The sequence below is a fragment of the Arvicanthis niloticus genome, chromosome 2, assembly GCF_011762505.2.
Source record: "Arvicanthis niloticus isolate mArvNil1 chromosome 2, mArvNil1.pat.X, whole genome shotgun sequence".
Classification (NCBI taxonomy): domain Eukaryota; kingdom Metazoa; phylum Chordata; class Mammalia; order Rodentia; family Muridae; genus Arvicanthis; species Arvicanthis niloticus.
Window position 1 is genome coordinate 96,832,182 of NC_047659.1, and position 22,832 is coordinate 96,855,013.

The 22,832-nt window shown below is 40.1% G+C and overlaps 1 protein-coding gene across 1 annotated transcript in view; it reads right to left on the reverse strand.

Moving 5' to 3' along the window:
* The window catches only part of Secisbp2l (SECIS binding protein 2 like), a 46,119-nt gene extending 24,252 nt beyond the window's left edge, over positions 1–21,867 (reverse strand). Inside the window, exons 1-8 of the mRNA XM_034494404.2 lie at positions 21,687–21,867; positions 13,306–13,484; positions 11,303–11,627; positions 9,516–9,651; positions 7,348–7,574; positions 7,060–7,084; positions 6,612–6,727; positions 1,458–1,592 (exon numbers count right to left, since the gene is read on the reverse strand). Coding sequence (XP_034350295.1) covers positions 1,458–1,592; positions 6,612–6,727; positions 7,060–7,084; positions 7,348–7,574; positions 9,516–9,651; positions 11,303–11,627; positions 13,306–13,484; positions 21,687–21,710 — 1,167 coding nt within the window. The 5' untranslated portion in view covers positions 21,711–21,867. The remainder of the gene's footprint in view (positions 1–1,457; positions 1,593–6,611; positions 6,728–7,059; positions 7,085–7,347; positions 7,575–9,515; positions 9,652–11,302; positions 11,628–13,305; positions 13,485–21,686) is intronic.
* Between the last annotated feature and the right edge of the window lie 965 nt (positions 21,868–22,832).

Here is a 22,832-nt window from a genome sequence, read left to right on the forward strand (position 1 = left end):
CTCACATACATGTACACATATGTGTTTGCTGGGGATCGAACCCAGGGCCTGACCTATGCTAGGTAACCTCGCTATCAATGAGCGACCTCTCCACTCTGCAGCAGAGAAACTGTCTATACTGTTACATGACAGTTCTGAAAGGTAGAGAAATAATGTATATTTCTATCCTACTGCTAAGCTATTTTAAATCATCCTTAAAAAGGACATTTTATTTTTCCCATGCTAAACCTATAGTTTATTCAAGCATGAAGTCATGTCCACATGCACCCATCCTTTAGATTTCTGTAACCACTTTTTCATTTTTTATACTAATTCTATCCTAAGATAAGTAACTGCAAAAAATTCAAATGGATTTTATCACATTCAGATAATTTAAAAAAGATTTTAAGCACTTTAGTAGTCATTTTAAAATTTATTTCATTCTCTATTACATACAATCGTAAGAATAATGTTTAAAATGTTTTTATTCAAATTAACTTCTTAGTCAATATTCTTCTGATTGAATGGAAAAAAATCATACAAGTGGCCTATAATTAAATTGTCCTATTTATATTTAAACTATTCTTCTGAGACTAAAATTAACTTGCATTGAAAGAAAGAACAGAAATAACATCCTATCAATCACAAAAATGTTCAACTTGAATAAAATCCACAAGTAGCAAAAACAAAGACTGGTCAATCTAAGATCATGGAGCTCTGCTCAAAGCCCCAAATCTGAGAACAGAGAAAAGACTATGTTTAAAAGTCCTGAAAGCTAGACTGGAGAGATAGCTCAGTGATTAAGAGCATCATCTGTTCTTCCAGAGGTCCCGAGTTCAATTCCCAACAACTACATGATGGCTCACAACCATCTGTAATGGAATCTGATGCCCTCTTCTGGTGTGTCTGAAGACAGTGACAGTGTACTCATATACATAAAATAAATAAAATGGCTTGCTTGGGAAAGTGCTAACTTTGAAAGCATGGGGAGCTGATTCAATTCCCAAAATCTAAGTACTGGAGGGTTGGTCTGACAGATCCAAAGCTGCAGGACCTCCGTGACATAGGGCAACAACAGGGTATCTGAGAATAATCTGGGTGAGGATCCAGTATTGATAATGTAGCAGAAGCCAGAGGCCTCTAACTGGACCAGTGACTCACTGAAATGACAAAAGGGTATACTGCATGATACTGTGAATCTTAATTCAATCTTATTTTATTTTGAAGGGAGGTTGCAAAGGCAGAGGATTAAACATGAAGGGATGGGGAGGTGAGTGGGATTACAGTACACGATGTGAAATTCACAAAGAATCAATAAAAAGTTAAACAATGAGTTAGTGTAGCACGTCACTTATAACCTAACAGGGTAACCTGTTAACACATGAAAATACAGCATTTATAACACAATCACATACCAAATTAATTTCTTAATGAAGAAGTTTTTAGAATAGTTTATAAATAAAATTTGAAAAAAATACCTCAAAATATAAAGACTCAGAATTTGGGTCACTTCTGTGAGACTGAGTAGAGTTTAAGTGTTTATTGTCCTGTCTCTTTTGCAAATTCTGTCTTCTTTCTGAGGAAGTACTGTGTCCTCGGCATCTGAATCCAACCTGAGAAAGAAAGTATTACTTCCCAGTACCTGTTTCATTGAAAAACAGCAAACATACAGAGAAGCACACGGGACTTTTACAAAGTGCATAACTTATCTTCAACAGCTAACGTGTCTGATAAGATGATTCTCCTCCAGAAGCTGAACATCTTCACCAGCTTCATTCACAAGAGCCAAAGCCTGACAAGCCTAAGGTCCTCCAAGGGGTGAACAGTCCTGCTGAGGGGTTAGACCCTCCATATGGCAAAGTACTCATTAGCTGGCCATGAGGCACACATGGCTAGTAAATCTAGTCACCTGAAAACATCTCCAGAGAACCAGCTGAATGGAAAGAGCCAACAGTAAAAAGATTACACAAACAAGTAGAGGTAGTAGGACCAAAAACTCAAGGTTATCCTTGGCCAGCCTGGGCTATAAAGCATCCAGAGAAAATTATTCAGTAAGAACCTTGCCTTCAAAGAAATGGGCTAAGAAGTAAGGTGGCAGAGCCTATAACCCCAACTAGAGCAGGAGAGGCAGGACTGTGCAGTCAGGGCCAGCCAGGGCTACGACTTGAAGAATGGCTGTAAAGCCTGGTTGGCCTGTCCTTGAGCCCTGGGATCCACATGAGGTGGAGGGAGGGATTCTAAAGTTATTTGCTGAATTACACACATATTCACACATACACACACTCATACACAAACACACACAAAAAAAGAACTGGTATAAATAGAGGTCAATATTTTCTGTAGAATTTGCCTTCTAAAAGCCTTTAAAGTCTAGAAAACAATTAGAGATTGCAAAAGGGGCAGCATTATGTTTTGACTTAAAAAGGAGTTGATATTTGGGGAAAAATAAAATATATACTGAAGAAAAATCTTAGGAGAAGGAAACATCAGTAGTAGATAGAAGATGCATTCTCAAAATCTGCCTCTAATGCTTTAGGAATGAAGGAAGAAAACACACAATAAACAGACCTGCCAGGTAGAGCAGCACATGGCGGCAACACTTGAGGGGCTAGGGCAGAAAGGTTCAGAGCAACTTGGGCTGCAGAGGAAGTCCCAGACTCACCTCAGCTTTAGAGCAAGACCCTCCTCAAAACAAAGGAACAGAATACACTCACTGCTTGGCTTCTTTTTTCCCCACCAATTATCAGGGAGATAAAGTACTTAAAATGTTTTTCACCTCAGGATTCTTTGCTTTAATGAACACAGATACAAAACGAACAAACAAAATCAGGGCCAGGACCCAGACCAGGAACTTGACAAGGCGGGCAGTTTCAACTCCAACAGAAAAAAGTCAGTAAGCACTTTGTTTTGTTTTGTTTTGTTTAATCTTTATCATCAAATAAAGCTAAAGCTAGATTGCCTCATAAGCCTGAAACAAAAATGGCCTGACTGTGCAAGCATCACAGGAAAGGACCATTATTCCTGTTTCCCGGCAGCCTAAGGAGTCTGTCAAGGGGTTGTTAGTGAAGATCAGCAGCAACGGTATACAGACCCACTATCCTGCTCTGACTTTTGGTCCATTCATATTTATATGACAGCTCTAATTTCTTAACTAGATATAAGGAATCCAGGAAGTCTATCTAAAATGAAAAGGAGAAATAATGACCAATAAACAACTCCCTGATTTGACAGCCAAACAACACATGAAAATACAGTCTCTGTAGATGCATAGCTGTGCACAGCCCACTCTGCATAACTGAGAGGCAACTGCCCGGTCTGGCCACACTGTGGCAACGAGGTAACCATCAATGTGACAATGGCACTAGTGTACAAGAGTGTTGATAAGCCACATCAAAATATCCGTGGCTGGAGAGCTGGTTCAACAGGCAAAGGTGTTTACTAGCAAGCCTGGTGACCAGAGTCTGACCTTTATCCTACAAGGGGTCCCAACCTCACAGCCACTGCACCTTTAGAACCTAAAGACCAGACTACAGTCCTTAAGCTCAGCCACTCACTCTTTTTTGTTTTGTTTTTTGAGACAGGGTTTCTCTGTGTAGCCACACAGCAGAAAAATGGATGCAATCTCCTGGTGATGATTTCATTCCTGTGAGGTCAATAACCCGTGGCTGTGAGAAGGTCATTAATCCGTTTATAAGCGCTCAGCCCCCATGATTCACAGTTTGCAGAAAGCCTTGCCTCCCACCATTGCTGCAGTGGGAAATTCATTTCTGGCACCAGAATTGGGGAAAGGGATATGTAGTTAAACCATAAAACATGGTGGCAGTCCTGAGCAGGGAACCTCCCAGTTATGTTTCAGCTGAGTCCTAAGCTTCTGGCTAGGAACTCATGCCTCTGCTTTATTTTGATGTCTTCTCAGTAGGAGACTATCAGAAAGATGGGCAACCACTTGGGATTCACTAGGGAACTCTCACAAAAGGCGGCCAAGTCAGGATGTCCCCTGAGGGGGAGAGCCCATTCCCTTGCAGGAGCTTTCCAGCTGGGTGTCCTACACCTTCCACTACTAACCACATCTTATTAAATAGTAAATAACATGTTCATATTTTTTATTCTATGGGGATGTGTATGTGTGCACAAGTGCACACCGCAGTGCACATGTGCAGGTCAGAGGACAACTTTCCTTAGAGAGTGTCTTCCTTTCACCATGTAGATTCCTGGAATCAAATTCAGGTACCAGAGCTTGGCAGCAAGTGCCTTTATCTGCTAAACCATCTTGCCAGCCCATAAAGTAAACTTTAATGCAAACATCTGTCCAATAAAAACATTGATGCCTATGTTTAAAATACAGGACAAGAATTTGAACCAGGGACAATGATAATGTCTGTAATTCCAGCATTTGGAAGACTGAGGCACACGGGTTATGAGTTCTAGGCCAGTGTAGGCTTAGAGATGTTCTCAAAAAGAAAGTAAGGCAGAGGGATTGAAGTTGTGACTGTTTGACTGATTATATCTGCCAAGACAGAGTAATCAGCCCTTAATAATTCTGCATCACTAAGTCTGTCAGATGATTCTGGGCCAGAAGGCTGAAGATCTGATGATCCAACATTTTGTAGTATAGGGACTGTCCAGGTGTTCAGTGGTCTCTATAAATTGGCTAAGTTTTAGAAGCTATGCTTTGTGCTTCCCATAATTTCAGTTAACTCAGTCATTCTGGATTTCTGACGGGGTTGAAGACTTATAGTCTTATAGCCAGTCCTGGCTATTTACTTTGAGAGAAAAGATTTGAGAGGATGGTTTTCAGCTGACATTCATTCTAAAGCCAAGAGAAAAGCCAGGTTCAGAACTAAGTCTTTTAGTTAGGAGAGATGACAGAGGTTCTGGTTAGTCAACAAAATGATGGGCTGGGTATTAGGTCTATCTTGTACCTTACTGACAAAAATTGGTATAGTTATGCTCTAATTTTATTTTGAGAGAAAAGTTTTATTTTAACAGGAAGGGTGATATGTAGGAGGAGCTAAGGTAGGAGGAGTAAGGAGAGGAAGAAAAGGAATAAGGAGAGGAGGAGGAGAAGGAGAGGAGGAGCTAGTTGGGGGGGGGGGGGGCATGGAGGTGGATGTTTGAATGTCTCCGCCAGTCAAAGATAGTTGGTATATCTAGGTTGGGTATTGGGTTACACTTCTGATTGTATGGGCATCTTGTTATTGAGCATTACCAAATATATAAAGCCTTTGATTAACATTTTTAAAAAGTTACTAATAAAAAAAAGAAAAAGAAAAGCTATTGGTAAAACAAAAAGGAAAAGCTATTGGTTTTTGCATGTTGATTCTGAGTTCTGCCATGTGTTGAATTTGTTTGTCAGAAGCCAGGACCCTCGCCTCTTACCCTCACCCCCTACTTCTCCCCACCTGCACAATGTCTCCTGCAGCTTCATCTCCCTAGCAACCACAAGGTTCTGCTTAATAGTTACAAATAGATTTTTAGATGTAAAGCAGTGTACCGTATCTTTTGAAGTAAGCAGTTAGACCGGCATTGTTTCAGGGCACAGGCCAAGAAGATTCTGTACTTTCCCATCACCTGGATCCCTCTTACCCCTCCCTTTGAAAAATGTATTATAAATAAGCACTTTGTGCCCAAATATATGACTCTTGACAAGCATTTGCTTCCTTGAGTCCATTCTCTCTCATGCCCGTTCTTCCAGGATTGTAATTCTCCTCGTCCCTCACGAATAACCTAGGACCTGCAGGTCAGGTCATTTGTTAATCATTTCTAGAAATTTTCTGGAAGAATTTTTGGGATTTCTTGTATATAATGTCACCAAATAGGGAGAGTATGACATTTTTTCCTATTGTATCCTTCTAATGTTTCTCATACTTATTCTCTTACCTTATTACCCCAGCTAATACTTTGAGCACATTGTTGAAAAGGACTGGGGATAGTAGACAGCCCTGTCTTACTCCTTACCTCAGTGGGACTGCTTTATGTTTGTCTCCATTTGGACTAATGTTAGCTTTTCTTATGGTTGGTATTTTCCAGATTCCTACATTCTCTGGGACTTTTATTGTGACTAGATTTTGTCAAAGGCTCACTTTCTCTGTATCTGCTGAGATGATTATATAATTTTTGTCTCCATGTTCAAATAAATAAATAAATACAAGGGCACTACTTTCCAAAAGAAAGAAAGAAAGAAAGAAAGAAAGAAAGAAAGAAAGAAAGAAAGAAAGAAAGAAATTCATAAGGGGAAAAAAAAAAAGACAGGCTCTCTCATGGCCTGGGGCATGCCAACTATACAATCAGATGTGTGTTCCTTCCTCTATACCTCTCCACCCTATTACTTTGAGACATCTCTCTCACCGAGCCTGAAGCTCACCAATTCAGCTAAGGTGGCACCTCCCCAGCTCTGTGACTACAGATGTGCACTGTTACGTGACAGTATTTTAAGGAGGTGCTGGGGATTCAAACTCAGGCTTATCAATAGGCCACAGTAGTTCACATTTAGATAACTTTTTGCATCTTTAAAACTTAAGGATACTGTGATTCCTAATTGATATACTGTGATTCCTAAATGCTACATCATTATTATGATAACTTTAATTTATCCATCTTACTCCTCAAATTTCTAATATCATTCAAAGTACCTGTGAATTATTCCTTTGTTCAGTTTGCCTTCCACCTCTAGAAAATGCCTGGTTTTTTTCCATCCAAGGTCTTTTCTGGGTTGCCTGGCAAGTTACTTTGGGCCAGTTTACACCACCTGTATCAAATATGTAAAGATATTAAAGATAAGATTTGCTGATAAAGAAAGTCAAAATCTAAACAGCTGAGACACTACAGACATGTAATTTTTCTGTAAGTTTAAAACAGCATGTGCATTCTTAGTAACACAAATGTCATCCTGCACAAGTCTACATCACATTTTCTCAATGTGTTTGGGAAAACTATATATACACTTTTTAATTAACTTGAATCACTGGAGACTTACAGTTTTTGTTATAACATTGGTAAGCTGCACACTTAAAGGAAAACTTGAATGAACAAAGAATAAAATACATAAAAGAAAAAAAAACACTGCAAAAAAATAAGTACCTGTACAGCCTGATGTCTCCAAATGCTAAAAAACACAAAACAGAGAGAATGATTACTTTCTAATTATGTCAATATGACATACTTCACAAATATTTCATAATTTAAGTATATTATTACTTAGAATGACTGCTTTATATTTTTAAGAATAGTAAAGTACTATGATTACTAAGAATTGCTCAAAAAAAAAAAAAAAAAGAATGCTTCAGCTTCAGCAAAGGACACAGTACTAACAGCAGGACTAACAAAAAGCAAACAAACACAAAATAGAAACACTGAAGTATTACACACATTCATGGTTCCAGAGGCAGGGTCGCGCAGAGCCCCTGGTACAGGCTGGTTGTTGTGCTTGGGACTGCAGTAACCGCTGTCGCTGTCGATGTCAGCTTCACTGGCCCCCTGCTCACTGGAGGACTCTGCAGCAGGGTGGGATGCTCTTCTCCTCCTGCCTTTGGCTTTCCAGAGCATTGTGGCTGTGCTCTCTGAGAGAGACTTATTAGCAATGTCTGATGGGAAATCTACAAGACAAACGGACAATCCTCCATGATGACCAAGTTTATACATTGTTAAATTATTAATTAAAATGATAGCATTTGTAAACAGAGAATTATGTGACTCTTTGAAAAAAATCATTTAAAAATACTCCTAATAACTTGTAACACAGTGTCATTATAAAAATAAAATATGGGCTGGAGAGATGGCTCAGCCGTTAAAGGCTGGGCTCACAACCAAAAATAAAATACTTGTATCGGAATACTAAATCGATCCAGGCAGTGGTGGTGCATACCTTTAATCCCAGCACTTGGGAGGCAGAGGCAGGCAGATTTCTGAGTTCAAGACTAGCCTGGTCTACAGAGTGAGATCCAGGACAGCCAGGGCTACACAGAGAAACCCTGTCTCAAAATGCCCCCCACCCACCAAAAAGAGCGAGAGAGAGAACACGGCTAACCTTTCGTGGCCACCACATATGCACAGCAGTCTCCCTCCCTCCCCTCACCACTACTGTGTTCAGTTTTCACTCACTTTTCCTTATGGATTTTCCATGGATTTTCATATTTCTAAAACAGAAATCATGTACTTTTACAGCTGTTGATCGTATTACTAAAATATCAGCTATATTTTCTTATTCCTAGCTCCCTCCACGTCAGCTTAACATTCGGCTGTATGGAGCTAACTAATGCCACTATAGAACAGACTACTTTTGTATGGATACACCAATGCATTTACCCTTTCTACCACTCACAGTGTGCTTTGCTTTTGGTTGTTTTGCTATTAAAAGCACTGTTGGCTGGGCATGATGGCATATAACTTTAGTCCCAGCACTCAGGAGGCAGAGGCAGGAGAATCTCTGTGAGTCAAGGCCAGCCTGGTCTACAGAGCTGAGTTACAGGCCAGTTAGTGCTACAAAAAAAATAGAGGTAATAGAAAAATCCTGTCTCAATAAACAAAAAAGCATGTGTCAACATGCCCAACACAGGCAGTACTTTAAGAACCTTGCCAGGGTTTACAAAGAGATGTCGAAATGGGTCAGCTCTGGGACCCATGACTTTCCCTGTCACTACTGCAGGCGTGGCAGCCCATTAAACACACTGCTTTATGCCCTACAAACCACACAGCAAGGTGGCTTTTAACTAATTCCAAGATTCTCTTTCTGCTCATATGACTAAATATCCAACAGAAAAAAACTGGGTTTTGTTGTTGTTGTTTTTTTTGTTGTTATTGTTATTGTTTTGGTTTTTTGAGACAGGGTTTCTCTGTGTAGCCCTGGCTGTAGACCACTCTATAGACCAGGCTGGTCTTGAACTCAGAAATCCGCCTGCCTCTGCCTCCCAGTGCTGAGATCAAAGGCGTGCGCCACCACTGTCCAGCCAGAAAAAAAACTGTATAATGAAAAGCAGCAAGCTACTTCATTCACGTCAATCTAGACCTTGTTTGGGGGATTCTCTTGTATGTGATGGTATTCTTTAAAAAATTTTTGTGAACATATATCACTTATATGTAATAATGAGTTTCATTGTGACATTTACAAAATTTTTTAATTTATTTTTAATAGGAGGAGGGTAGTGTGCCTGAGTGCAGGTGTTCACAGAGACCAAAGATGTCAGACTCCATGAAGTTGTAGTAGTTATAGGCACCTGACATGGCTATTGGGTGTCAATGACCTGTCCCTGAAAGAACAGTAAGTGGTTTTTAAGCACTGAGTGATCTCTACAGTCCTTACAATAGTCTTTTGAGATGGGGTCTCAGCATATAGCTGAGCTGGTCTTGCGCTCACAAGGCAGAGACAAAATCCCAAACACGAGCTAGCCAAGGCAGCGAGGTTCAGGCTCGTGAGAGTCCCCACCTCACTATGACGGAAGGAAAGCAACAGAGGACACTCAGCATCAATGCTGACCTACACACATCTGCCCACACATGGAGAGTGAACACGGAAGTAAACAAGCAGACCGCTGCCTTACCAGTTTGCTGGGAGGCATCCACCAGAAGCACGATTTTTGATCGGCTATCAGGACCTGCCGCACCTGTTTCTTTCTGAGTAGCCACATTCTTGACCTGTGGTCTCTTGTTTTTTATATGTTGTTGTAAAAGCTGTGGCTGAATTAAGTTTAAAAGACCAGAAGGAAAAAGAAAAAAAAGAAGCAAGTGAACGAGTGAATGTGCTAAACACAAACGACACCTATATTACAGAAAGACCTAAATGTGTACCACAGATCAGTGGCTCTCTGCTGGAGTTATCCACTTGTGGGATTATCCACTAAGAAGCACCAGAGGCTAAATAATGTACCATAAGCACATTCACACATGTTTTTAGATAACCATGAACACTCTGATTAGTTTGGGATTCTGTCTCTGCCTTGTGAGCTAAAACCCAGCTCAGCTACACACTGAGACCCTGTCTCAAAAGAGGACTGTGGGGACTGCAGAGCCAGCTTTAAACCACTTCCTGCTCTTGCAGAGGCCAGGTGGCTGACTCCCAGCAGCTATGCCGAGAGCCTCACTAAAACCTGAGTTCATTTTAACTTTTACCTGAATTTTTGTTTTTTTAAATCAATTATTAACATGTAACAAGATTTTAATAGTGCCACATAAAGGATTTTACATTTTTATTTTAAAAGGTAATAAAACTGTGAAAAGTTACCCTGTCACTAAATTTAAGCGCATAACAAAGATGAGCAAAGTATTTCTGCCTTGGAGTCCAAACAGAAAATACTAAAAAGCTAATTTTTTTTCAGCTTTTTTAAACAGGAGTAATTGTTCCTCAACAGCAACTTTCACACTAGAACTCTGAACTTACCTTCATGTTTCTGCATTGGAACTGCAGAGAAGGCATTCCGACACATCCTAGTCCTCCAACGCCTGGAGACTATACACTACTATCTTGCTTTTCAACCTATTTCCTTTCATTCTTGGTGGTTCCAAAAAGTTCCCTTGACCCACAACATTTCCATGAACCCAGGTAAAATCTTTTCAAGGTAATCTCTGCTGCTTGGTTTTCATTTTTAATAATTATGGCAAATGCAGCAAAGACTTTTTATTGAGAAAACTAACTAATGGAGTCTGGAGAGAGCAACAGTTCTCAATGGTAGTGACCAAAATCTCTTCTTGTGAGCAGTGTTGATTATAAACAGGCTTTTCTTACAGCTTCAATATTAACCCTCAATGGAAAAGGAAGCATTGCATTGATTGCATCTTTTACACACACACACACACACACACACACACTTACATCAAGTCCTTGACCTTGAATGGGAGTGGCTTCATTCTTTGTTTTTCACTCTCCTAATCAACAAAGTGCTATTCCCACTAACAACTCAGAATACAGACGCTGTGGTCGAAGGACTCTGAGGATCCACTAACATCTTTTCCTTCTTCTGCTGATTTCAGAAGACTGAAACAGCTTGAGGTACAGTAACATCTAACCCCATGATCCATTTAGTGTTGGCATTGTCACTGTGCAATTTTAGCACTAAATCAAAATAATTTAGAAATAATTATGAATTATATTTATGTAAAACTCTCTGAATGATCATGAAGATGATTTGAAATTACATTATCAATCAAGAGGGGCAATAAATATCACAAGAAAAATATTTTTTAAAATAATATGCCTATAACACTTTCTATTATGAATAACTTGTAGCAATTAAGCATTATAGGCCAATGGTACAAGTAGTAAATTACCTCTACTAGTACTAACAACAGAAATAGCCTATTTAAAAGCTACACACAGAGTGTGGCCACTCACTTTTGGCACTACTGGCCCTCTGTTACCATTCCTGCTCCGGTGGCTGGACAACGGGAAGGCCTGCCCCAGCTGATTTGGACGCTCGGTGCACTCTGTGGTTATGGCATTGACAGTGTTTGCAGCCTGGAAGGTGCTGGAGTAAGGTGCAGGAAAAGGATGATAGAAGCCCATAACTTGGGCGCAGGGTGCTGGCATCAGCTGGTAATAGGTGTACTCTGTGGAAACAGGCGGCTGAGCAGATATAATGGGGTAGGCAAGGTAGGGTCCAGTAGGGCTTGGGCTGGGCTGCTGCCATCGTACATCATTATTATATAAAGGAAACTGTCTGCAAAACCAAATAAGAGAGAAAAAAATTTATTGACATCCAAGAGCAATGTCAAAGCAGGACAAACAATAAGACATAGAGAACAGTGCCTTCACAATACTTCTAGGAGAGAGGCACCACTGACACCATCAGCTTTCCTTGCTGTCATGAGATAACCTGCACTCATAATACCCATGAACATGGCAGCATAACTGAATCCAGCCTGAGAGCTTGCCACAGTCCACATGCATTTATTGTTTCCCAACCTGCCCTCAAACTCTTCAAGATCTGTTTGCCTAAAAGTGAAACACCTAGCTTGGGTCCACATGACAGCAGCTCAGTCAAGCACAATGCCCACACTGTAACAGCTAACCCTTACATAGAGGCCCCCAACACCTGAACTTAATCATTTAGCCAACTCAGGTCTTGCCTTGGCTCCTCTTGGCAACCTAAGACCCATGCCCAGGGAAGTCAGGAAGTCTTTGCAGCACCAGCGATGTCCTGTCCCAGCAGTGCCCTGGACGTCAGTCGCTGTGGAGAAATGAGGGGTCCTTTTCCTCACTTTTGCAATGAGAAGCAAAACTGAAGGAAAAGTTTACTACCAAATCCTAACAATACTTAGATACTCTGAAGAATGGCTTGCTCATGAATTCTTAACAACTACCTCACATTAAGGCAAGAAAACAAATTTCTCATACTGAGCATGGCTATTTTGCTACAGAGAAAACTAGTATTATTGTTTAGTCTATAAAAAAAACTCTACATTATTTGATAGTGCGATGTTTTTAAAAAAACAAACAAACAAACAAAACAAAACAGAATCTCATGAAGCAAAGGCACCTTGAATTCATGATCCTCCTGCCTCTACCTCTCCAGTGCTGACAGCACACCAAGCTGAATTCAAAGACTGTTAATGAAGTCCAAGCTCAGCTGAGGACTCTGTAGTTGCTACTGTTTGTACCTTGAAAAGTCTGCAGTAAGAAACTCAGAATATTCACTGGGGCATTTCTATTTCACAAGGTAGTCTGGTGGCCTCATAAATCATATATCTAGAATTACCAGTGAGCCACAATAGGCTGTGGACACGGTAGAAGTGCATTCACAGATAGTGTGCAGAGATGCTAAGCCATAGAGCCTCACCATTTATCTCACATTTCCTGTATGTGGCATAATTTGAAAGAGGCTAAAAGTATATCTATATGGCAATACAATGAACTGTGAGTTTCCCATCAGCCTGGAAGAGTCAGCAAGCAGGTCATAAGTTCTCCCACAAGTTCTACCCTACATGCTACCAGGCATGTGCTATCTGAGCTGCGGGAAGTTTGCTAGATTACAGAAACCACTGAACACTCAGCAGCCATGGCATCTCTACGCCTGTCCCTCGTGTTTTCCTCTTGTGCCAGACACTGTCCTGGCTGTTATGAGAGTAAGCCTAATCTCAAAAAAGGAAGGTTTCTTGTATTACATGTATCCCCTGGGTCACTATACTGCAATATATTTCAATGACATGTTTTGAAAAATGCATTTCCTCTTAGAAAGAATAAGAAAATAATACATGTTGACAGCTTTCAAATTTCTGCTTAGTTTTACTTCCTCTTAAAAATACAAATAAATGATTAAACTTTGAAAGTTACAAAAGAAAAAACTAAAGTACTTTGCCAAGTTCTACCTCCCCACCAATAAAGAATAATGAAATTACCTATTGGACTGGTTTTCCTGAACAAATGGATAACAAGTAATCAGATAACTGGGGATTGGAGTTGGCTCAACCCCAGAAACACTTCCATTATCACTTGGGAGAGCCATGGGGAGCACAAATGCATCCAGACTCTTCTTCTGGGGAATAAACGGTTCTACTTCAGCAGAAAGCTTCACATTCTTTAAATAGAAAAACAGAAAGCAAGGGTTACAAATGAACAAGCAATACAAACTTGGCACTTATAAAGAGTCTCTACAAACAATATCCACAGAACATGCGGAAGTGACGTCAGTTTAAAGTAAGCGAGTAACCAACATATCGAGGCCTTCTCACAAGTCACAGCACTGCAGTGCAATCAGCTCTTATGCAAGCAAGCTGTTAAATAGTGTAAGAAGCCAAACCTCAGGTCTAAAAACAAAGAGTAGGAAAAATCTAGCTCTTTGGACAAAGCTGTATTTCTCATTAATTCTGAAAGGAAGAAAAGTCAAGAAAACTTCAGCTCAAGTTTTGAAGAATAATTTCATTTCTTTGAATAGTTGAAAAGGTAGTCTATTTCTGTCCATTGCAGGAAATTAAGCTTTGTATCATTAAATTACAATGAAGGGAAAAGATGAATCAAAAACATAAAGGAAAAATTATGTTTCATAGTTAAACTTGGAGGGAAAATTGAGAATAAAATAACGTGGAGAGTTACTTTTCCTAGTAGGTGTCTGTGCATACCACTGCCACCCTACGGACTTCTGCGTCAGTCCCTTGGTTCCTATGCATCTTACCTATGATACAGCTCCACACAGTTACAAGCCACAGAAAACTCTACTCTGGGAAAATACACACATGAAAAAGTATTTTAAAAATTAGCCCTTTAACAATTTGGACAGGAATACACTCTTAGGGAAGAAGAAAGCAGCTAGGTAGAGTTTCGGGGTCCCTAGAAAGTTCTGTAGTTTAATTAGAGGAATTTATAAGCCATTGAACTTGTTAATCAAGTTGTACATTGATTTTAGTAATTTTCTGCAAGTTATATTTAACAAATTTAAGTTTCTGAAACATAAAACTATCTATATAATGTGGACAGGCCAGCTCATGAGCCCTTATGAGGCCGCAGCAGGAAGACTGCCATGAGCCTGAGACCAGCCTGGCTAAACAGTGAGTTCAAGTCAGCTCTGGACATATCAAGTCTATCTTTCAAAAAGGAGGTTGGGGGAGACTGGAGGTCTAATTCAATTAGCAAAGTACTTGTCTAACATGCATGAAGCCCTGGGTTCAACTCCTAACACCACATGAGTCGGGCATGGAGGTACATGTTTGGAATCCCAGCACTTGAGAGGTAGAAAATCAGGAGAATTACGAGTTCAAAACTCATCTGTCCTCTACTACACAGAATTAAAGGTCAATCTGGACTAGAGATCTTGCCTCAAAAGCAAAAATAATATTTAAAAATAAATCTATGGTATATTCTTCAAAAACAGAATGCAAACCACGTACATTTATAATCTAAAAAATACCAAATACTTTTTTTAATAAAACAAAGTTGGTAAAATTTGGTCAATATTTAAACCAATCGAAACAATTACCTTAAAAAACAATAGTCCTAACTAGGACATTTTCCTACTAAATTCATTAGGATGAAATTTAATAAATGCTCTCACAAAAACATAGGTTTGTTTCTTATAAAAGTAGTAACAAATGCATGAAATTTTAAATATAAGGATTTACTCAGAAAAACCAAATGATCCATGAACAGTCCGGGGTGCATATGGGAAATGCTTGTTAAGGTGGGGAGGCATGTACCATACACAGCAGTATTGCCCGACATCCACACTGCACTGTGGAGTCTTCATTCACTACTAACCAAACGTGAGGGAGCAAGGACACACACCTGTGAACTATGTACACTATGTGAACTATGGTTTCCTAAAGTACAACTCACACAGAATACCTCCAAATGTCAGGGAGATGGCAGTTCTCACTCGGCCACTCAAAACCAACATACAACATACCAACAAAATGATTTCTTACTTGGGGAAAAAAAGTTGACTTCTAATTATAAACACAGATAATAAAAACTTGCTTTATATAGGTTATACAAGTGCAAGGGGTTCTATTTTCTTTTAAAAATCAGAGTTCTTAACATAGAAGAACTCTAAAGAGTTATAAGAATCTAGACTAATTCTTATTAGTGTTTTAAAGTAATAAAAAAATGAATACATCAAACAGTCTATAATGAAAAAAGGAGTCAGAATAACTAACTATAAATCGTTTTAAAGTAACATTTCTCTTGACTTCTGTGCCTACCCACCACCCCTCACCGCCCCCCAAGAAAAACCAACAACAAACTCATAAAAAACAAAACAACCTAATCAATTACTTTGGTAACAAATCTAAATTTTTGTTCAAATTAAAAGTTGCAACAAACTTCTTCGTACAGCTTTATTTGAACTTTATATAAACATGTTATGGCCCCAAGTAACTTGTTCAGAATGTATGGCTACTTAAAGCTGTTGTGTGCACACAGGCACAGATACACAGGTACACTGCACACAGATGCACACACACACACAGGCACACACATGAATACAGCTTTGAAGACTAATGCTCCTGTACTGATTTCTACTCTAAGTGCAATTCTAGATACCAACGTTCAACAATAAAATTCACAAATGTTAAAATAATTCTTTGCTTTTAGCAAAGAGAAGAGAAGCCACTACAGTCAACAGCTGCATAAGCAGATGTCATCAAAAAGCACAGACTGACAAGCTTTCTCCTACAGTTTCAACTTTACATGTCTTCCAAAATTGTTCACTGTGACTTTGAAGCCTTCAATTATCTACCATACATCTAACAGCCCAAAAAGCATTGCTGAAGGCAATCTAATCCTTTAAAATCCAAATGTCAAAATGTAAATTTTGGCCACTTTTAATATTAGTATAGAAATCAAAGAAAAATATCTGAAAATATTGAAAAATTACAATAGTTACTCTGTATAATATTCCTCAGTTTGAACTCCATGTTTTAGTGACTAGTTCTTATTGCTAGTTTTTAAGTGTCTCATTATTCCCAGGCTAGCCTTGAACTCATGATCCCCTGCCTCACCCTCTCATAGGTATGCACCAGCATGTGTAGCTCATGATCTACATATTTATATATACATATATTTAAAGGTTTCTCCATTTTTAAGTATATGTATGTATGTATGTACGACTGTCTGTGGCTGTGTGCAGGTAAGAGAAGTGAGTGGGTACATGGAGCTAGAAGGAGAGCTCTGTGGAGCCAGAGTCAGAGGTGATTGTGAGCCACCCTATGTGGGTGCTGAGAAGTGAACTTGGGTCCACTGGTGAGTCCTGTGCTCTCTTAACCACTGAGCCATCATCTCTCCCAACCCCTTAATCTATATTTTGAGAAATTAAATTTTAAAGAAGTGAACTATTACCTTACTGTTTAGCAAATATAAATATGGGCTAGACAGACGGCTCAGCAGTTAAGAGCATTGACCGCTCTTCCAGGACGCAGGTTCAATTCCCAGTACCACATGGAGGCTCACAACCTGTCTGTAACTCTAGTTCTGGAGTATCTATTGCCCTCTTCTGATCCCCACAGGGACCAGCATGCACCTGTGCACAGACAAACATGCAGCAAACACTCATATATATAAACTAATATAATAAAAACTATAAAGTCAGTGGGAACTCCCATGACAGAAGAATCATCCTTATATTTACTGTCTGCTTCAAACCCAGTGTAAAAAAGCAGTAGCTTTCACAAGTTATTTCAGAACTTCCTAAATTAATAAAAAATCTGAATAATTCTGTCTGTGAAAACATTTATGCATTTCACTTATTTTAATTTGTACATATTAAAACAAGTGTCAATAATAAAATGTCATTTATACAAATCATCTAGAAAACCAAAGATATTATCAGAACATAAAAGGATAAAATGCCTCCTTAAGAGAGTTCATTGGCCTTGCACTGGGATCACAAAGATGACAACCACCCTAGCTCAAGCTGGGAAAGGCACTGCACCAAGGCAAGCAGGGAACACAGGCAGAGCAGTCAAAAGCACAGTGCAGGAGAGCCCACGCGGCTCTCCTCAGAGAAGCCTCCAGGAGAATGCAAATAATCTCCCAGATTAGGCGACAGAAAAGTGACACCCACCTAAAGTCAGAACTAAAGTAGAACATGATGAGACACTCTCCCACAGAGAAATTCAAGAGTATGTCTCACATACCCACAGGAAGAGACCATGAAACCTCCACATCCTATGTTAAGGTGAAAACGAATCACACATGGAGATACAGATAAAGTAAGCGCCTTCCAGGGGGAATGAATGAGGCCCAAGATACCTGCTGGCTGCACTGTCTCAGAGTAAAGCACTTGCCAATGTTCAAGGCTTCAGAGCCCAGGGAAGAAAATGGCAGGGGATTTAGAGCGACCACTCACCACCCACCCACATGCTTTTCCACAGGACTATTAAAGCCTGTTAAGACTTGATGGTGTTTTCAAAAATAAAACCACCCTTTTACATATAATAATAATTTTCATAGTATCTAACTTGTTCGTTTCTGCTTTTACATTTATTTTCTTGTTTGCTTTATATGAAGTTTCTATCCTGACCTCTTGCCTTGATAGGTAATTTTATTTTCCTTTTAAACTATGTAACACAAGAAAGTGTTCATGACTACACATGTGTCAGAGCACAACCTAAGTCATATTCCATGGTTTACAGTAACACAGAGAGTGCTCATGACTACATCTGTGTCAGAGTATGTCAGACATACTCCATGGTTTACATGTGATACGTAGTTATACTTTTCTAATAACCTACCATTCTATTTTTCTGTCTTTGACCTTTGATATTTAGTTAATATTTTTCTAATGTCATTGTTTTTTTGTTTTAGATGTAAAGGCTTAAAAATATCTTCTTGCCGGGCGGTGGTGGCTCTCGCCTTTAATCCCAGCACTTGGGAGGCAGAGGCAGGCAGATTTCTGAGTTCGAGGCCAGCCTGGTCTACAGAGTGAGTTCCAGGACAGCCAGGGCTATACAGAGAAACCCTGTCTCAAAAAAAAAAAAAAAAAAAAAAAAAAAACTTCTTAAATTTCCAAATATTTTCTCCAAATGAATGCACTCTGATCCAGAGCATTATTTTAAAAATACAGAATGTTTGTTAACTTCCTATAAAAACATCAATTGCTACTGGATAATATAAATAATAAAGGTTTTATAGTAACACTTAACAATACAGTTGTCTAAATGTGCAAGACAGGTACTAGACCTTCACTACAGTCTTGATGGTCCAGATGCTCAGGTCATGGAGTGAGTGTGATATTTACACACAGGCCATTTACGCCCTCCACTGTACTGTTTGCCTGACTCTCCATTAATGACAACAGCTAACAAATTCAAGAGCTATGTAAGCATCTCTTACAGCGTGCTGTTCTGAGCACAACAAAGACATAAGCCTGCACACGCTTAGTACAGACACAATTTTCTTCAATGTATTTGTGATCCAGCTGGTTGCTTCAGGAATGAGGGACCTACAGATGTGGAAAACTGACTATGCCTTGACTGTGGAGTGCTGCACAAAGAGTTCAAACACTTTTTTTTGTTTTTATCATATTATTTTATGTTCATGTGTATTTGTGATGCATATATGGACTGTGGTGAAGAGGCTTTCAAGAACTGGTTCCTCCCTTTCTTCATGGGTTCCAGGTCATCACACTTGGTAGCAAGTATTTTTACAAAGCAAGGTATTTTACCAGCCCAATCTTACATTCTTATTTGTGACAAAACTGCCCAAAGCCCCAGAATTCTCTGCATTTGTTTTTCTAGGAATGAAAGAAGAGAATAATCAGTGATTCTGTAGTCCTTCTAGAAGTCTGACCTGAATGTATTAAAGTAAGATGACTTTAGAGTACTGAGACAATATACTAACTACACAGCCTGTGAACCTCAGTGTCCCGTCACTTCCACGCTCATTATTTATTTAAAAACTCCCAAACACACCTGATTTCCTAAACACAGAGACACTGAATTGCTATAAACAAATGAATCCATAGTTCATGCCTTACATCCCTTTACACAAGCTTTATTATCACCATTATTGTTACTGAGAAATGGGTGGCCAGGGAGAAGGCTTCATCAGTAAAGCACCTGCTAGGTAAGAATGAAGACTGGAATTGAATTTAGCTCCCTAACACCCACACAAAAAGCTAGATCATAGGTAGGGACCTGTAAACCCAGCTCTGGGAGGCAGAAAGAGGAAGATCCCTGAGCTCTGTTGGCCACCCAGCCTAGCTGCATCAGTGAGCCCTGGTTCAGGAGACACCATGCCATAAAACGTAAGGCAAAGAGCAGTGGAGGATGGTATCTGCCCAACCAGGACCTCTGACCTCTATATATTCACACTATGCACATATACCTCCCCACGCCTACCACACAGACATACACAGACACACACACAAATATCATACCCAGTAATAACTGTTTTACAACAGCTAACTCTGACAGTTAAAACTTGTTTTGACTTAGTCTTAAAAAAAAAAAAAAAAAAGACAACACTGGAAAGACTCTTCCCATTGTAAGACGATTTCAGTCCTTATTACAACTAGGATTATCCTTCTAGCACTCTATCTATCGCCGATGAACTGCTCCCTATAAACATATGTAAGGCTTATCTTTTTATAAAAAGAGCTTATATAAACAGTGGTTTATAAAGCCTATGGCTTGAATGCCTTCAGACACAAATGTTTAAAGTTACCCTTGTACAGTCCTCCAAGGATTTTTTTACTTAGGTTAACTTGAAATGTAACAAGTCTATGTTAAATACAATTATAAAAAAAACTACCTTATGCAAACTGCTAAGCACAGCAACAGTTAATGCTGTAGGCATTTCCAGAAATTCTGACTATAAGCCAACAATGGTTTAAAAGGAAAAACCAAAACACTTGGGTGGGGGGAGGGGAATTGGCACCTATCACAAACACTTCTTGAAGGCCTTTACCTAACTAAGGTTGTTTTGAACTTCCCCCAGTGTAGGCCAAGCTGAGGCAAGAGGTACAGGAGGTTTAAAAAAAAAAAAACAACAACAACAAAAAATCACCTTCAATATAAAATACTTCTGCATCTTCTGCATGGCTTTTTTTCTAGCTCTCAGATTTCCAAGGATTTAAGTACATGGTAGAGTTTGTGGGATGACAGAGGAGGATGCTCTCTAAATAGTCTGCTACACTTGCTCTTAGGATAATCACAAGCAGAGAGCTATGCTAAATGTTACCATCTAACTAGGTAATTACATTTCCTCTAAGATGAAAGGAGCTGTATGTGAGTATACATATGCATTAGTGCTTCCTGAGTGTCCATGAAGGACAAAAATGTCCCACCCTTTCATTAGAGACACACGTGCAAGGAAATTTCCTTTTCCTTTGTCAAGGCTTGAAATCTCAGATTCTTTTTGGCAGAATAACTCTCAAAAACAATGTTTTAATTAAATTTACTACAAGCTGTAACATAATACTCTGGGCCACAGTGAAATGTGTATTTACCAAGTGGTCCCACATCAATTTTCTCTTGGTAATTTGTGCTCTTTAATAAAAACAAACTTCTTTTCTCACGAAGCCTTACTTTTCTTTTTAAATCTGTGTGGAAGGGTCTTGTGGAAAGTGCTGAGGTAGGGAAAATCTAACATAAAAGATCTAGGGTAGAATGAACAACATGACAATCAACAACAGAAATGTTCAAAATTAGAAAGCTGTGTTTTTGCTTGAAAAGTGTGCAATTCAAAATCAAAACTGTCATTAACTACTTATAAATAACACACACAGAAACTTGGAAGATGGTTTCTCCTTTACTGGAGTTAATTAACTATTTGCAAAACTAACAGGCAAGTCACCAGTGTTCTCCTTTCAACTATGTGACTAACTGAACAAGGCCCTGAAAGAAGGAAATTGACAGCGAACAAAAATCAGTCAAATTAAGTGGTTTCCAGGAAAGCTGTAAAATACCGGGGAGGAGGAGGAAGCATGACACTATTCTTTTAAGTTATTTTTCACATTGCTATTAGCCCTTCCTCCCAACACTTCCAGCAACAATTTGATGCAATCAAAACACTAAACAGACCACTAATGGAACTACTGTGCGAATACGAAAATGGGCTCAAAATAAACTCTTGCTCCATTTTAAACGAATAATTATTTGTACAGTAACTAGACAGGAAAACAAGGGTAAGGTAGGTAGTCTCTTCATAAAAGGAATATACTCCAGACTGCTGCAAGGGTAACGCTGTCGCCGCCGAGCTCAGACGGCCCCGGTCCACCTCCCCCGGCCTTCCAGCTTAGGCGGCCTGCCGGCCCGGAGGCCTGAGAGCAGCCCGGGCGCTCGCGTACCTGCTCGGCCGGCGCTCGGTCCATGGCGCCGGCGGCGGGCGCCGGCTCTAGTCGGTGTGCGCAGCGCCGCGGGCCGCTTTCTCCATGGCCCCCCGCTCGGTCCCGCCGGGCTCCGTCCGCTCCGCACCGCCGGCCAGACGCCGACTCGGCTACGCCACTGGCCGGGGAGGAGGCTCCAGCTCTAGGCGGTGGAGGCGGTGGCCGCCCCGGGGTGGGATCATCTGGGACGGAAGCCGAGCAGGGCCGAAAGGGCGGAGGCGCAGTAGGAAATGGAGATGCGCAGGGGCGGGGATGGCGGAGGAGCGACCCGAGTGGGGGTGACTGGCGGAAAGCCAAGGCCAGGGTACTGCCTGGCTGGGGACCTCAAGCCACACTGCTCCCAAGTTTGTTTACCCTGGAGGGTTGGGCTGAACACAGGCTTCCCGAGTTCAAGGGTAAACTTGAACTCGGGAAGCCTGTGTTCACTTTGCCGGGACCACAGAGACTTCTCAGGAGACAAAACCTACTCGGGATATTGGAAGAGCTTGTAGGTGTTTACTAGTCTTGTGATCCTGTCAGAATTCTAAAAGAATGAAAACAACGAACAACTTTGCCCTCAGAAAAGTGCACAAATAAATTGCATACACAGAGTAGCCATGGGAAAGAAGCCCTGTTAAAAAAGCTCCACAAATAATGATTAATTAATGTTATTGTCCAAGTTCCAGACTCACGTCTAGTCTCAATTCCAGGTTGATTTTGCCCATTTTGAACTCTGTTTGTACCCAGGATCTGCATAACTACCCAAGAAGCAATTTTCTTCTCCTCTGCTTTCCCCTTTATGGTTAAGAATTGTTCCCTTTAATCTTCAGATCATCAGCTCCTTAAAGACTAGAGTTAGCCTTGAAACTAGACCTTACTGGTAGATTCCCTCTGGGGAGTTGACAGCCTACAACACACACAAGCTCTCCACAAGAGTTCTGGCTTGATAACGTCAGTCAGCTGAATTATATATACTTCAGGGAAGAAAGAGAGTAGAGTTGGCTGCTGTTTGGGTCACTGGTCAGGGGATCTATATCTGGAAAAGGGAAAGTGATGTCTAAGAAATTTGCTTTGTCACCATGCTTCAGGAGATGTTAGTAAAGCCTTTCAGGTTAGCCCAGGTCTGCA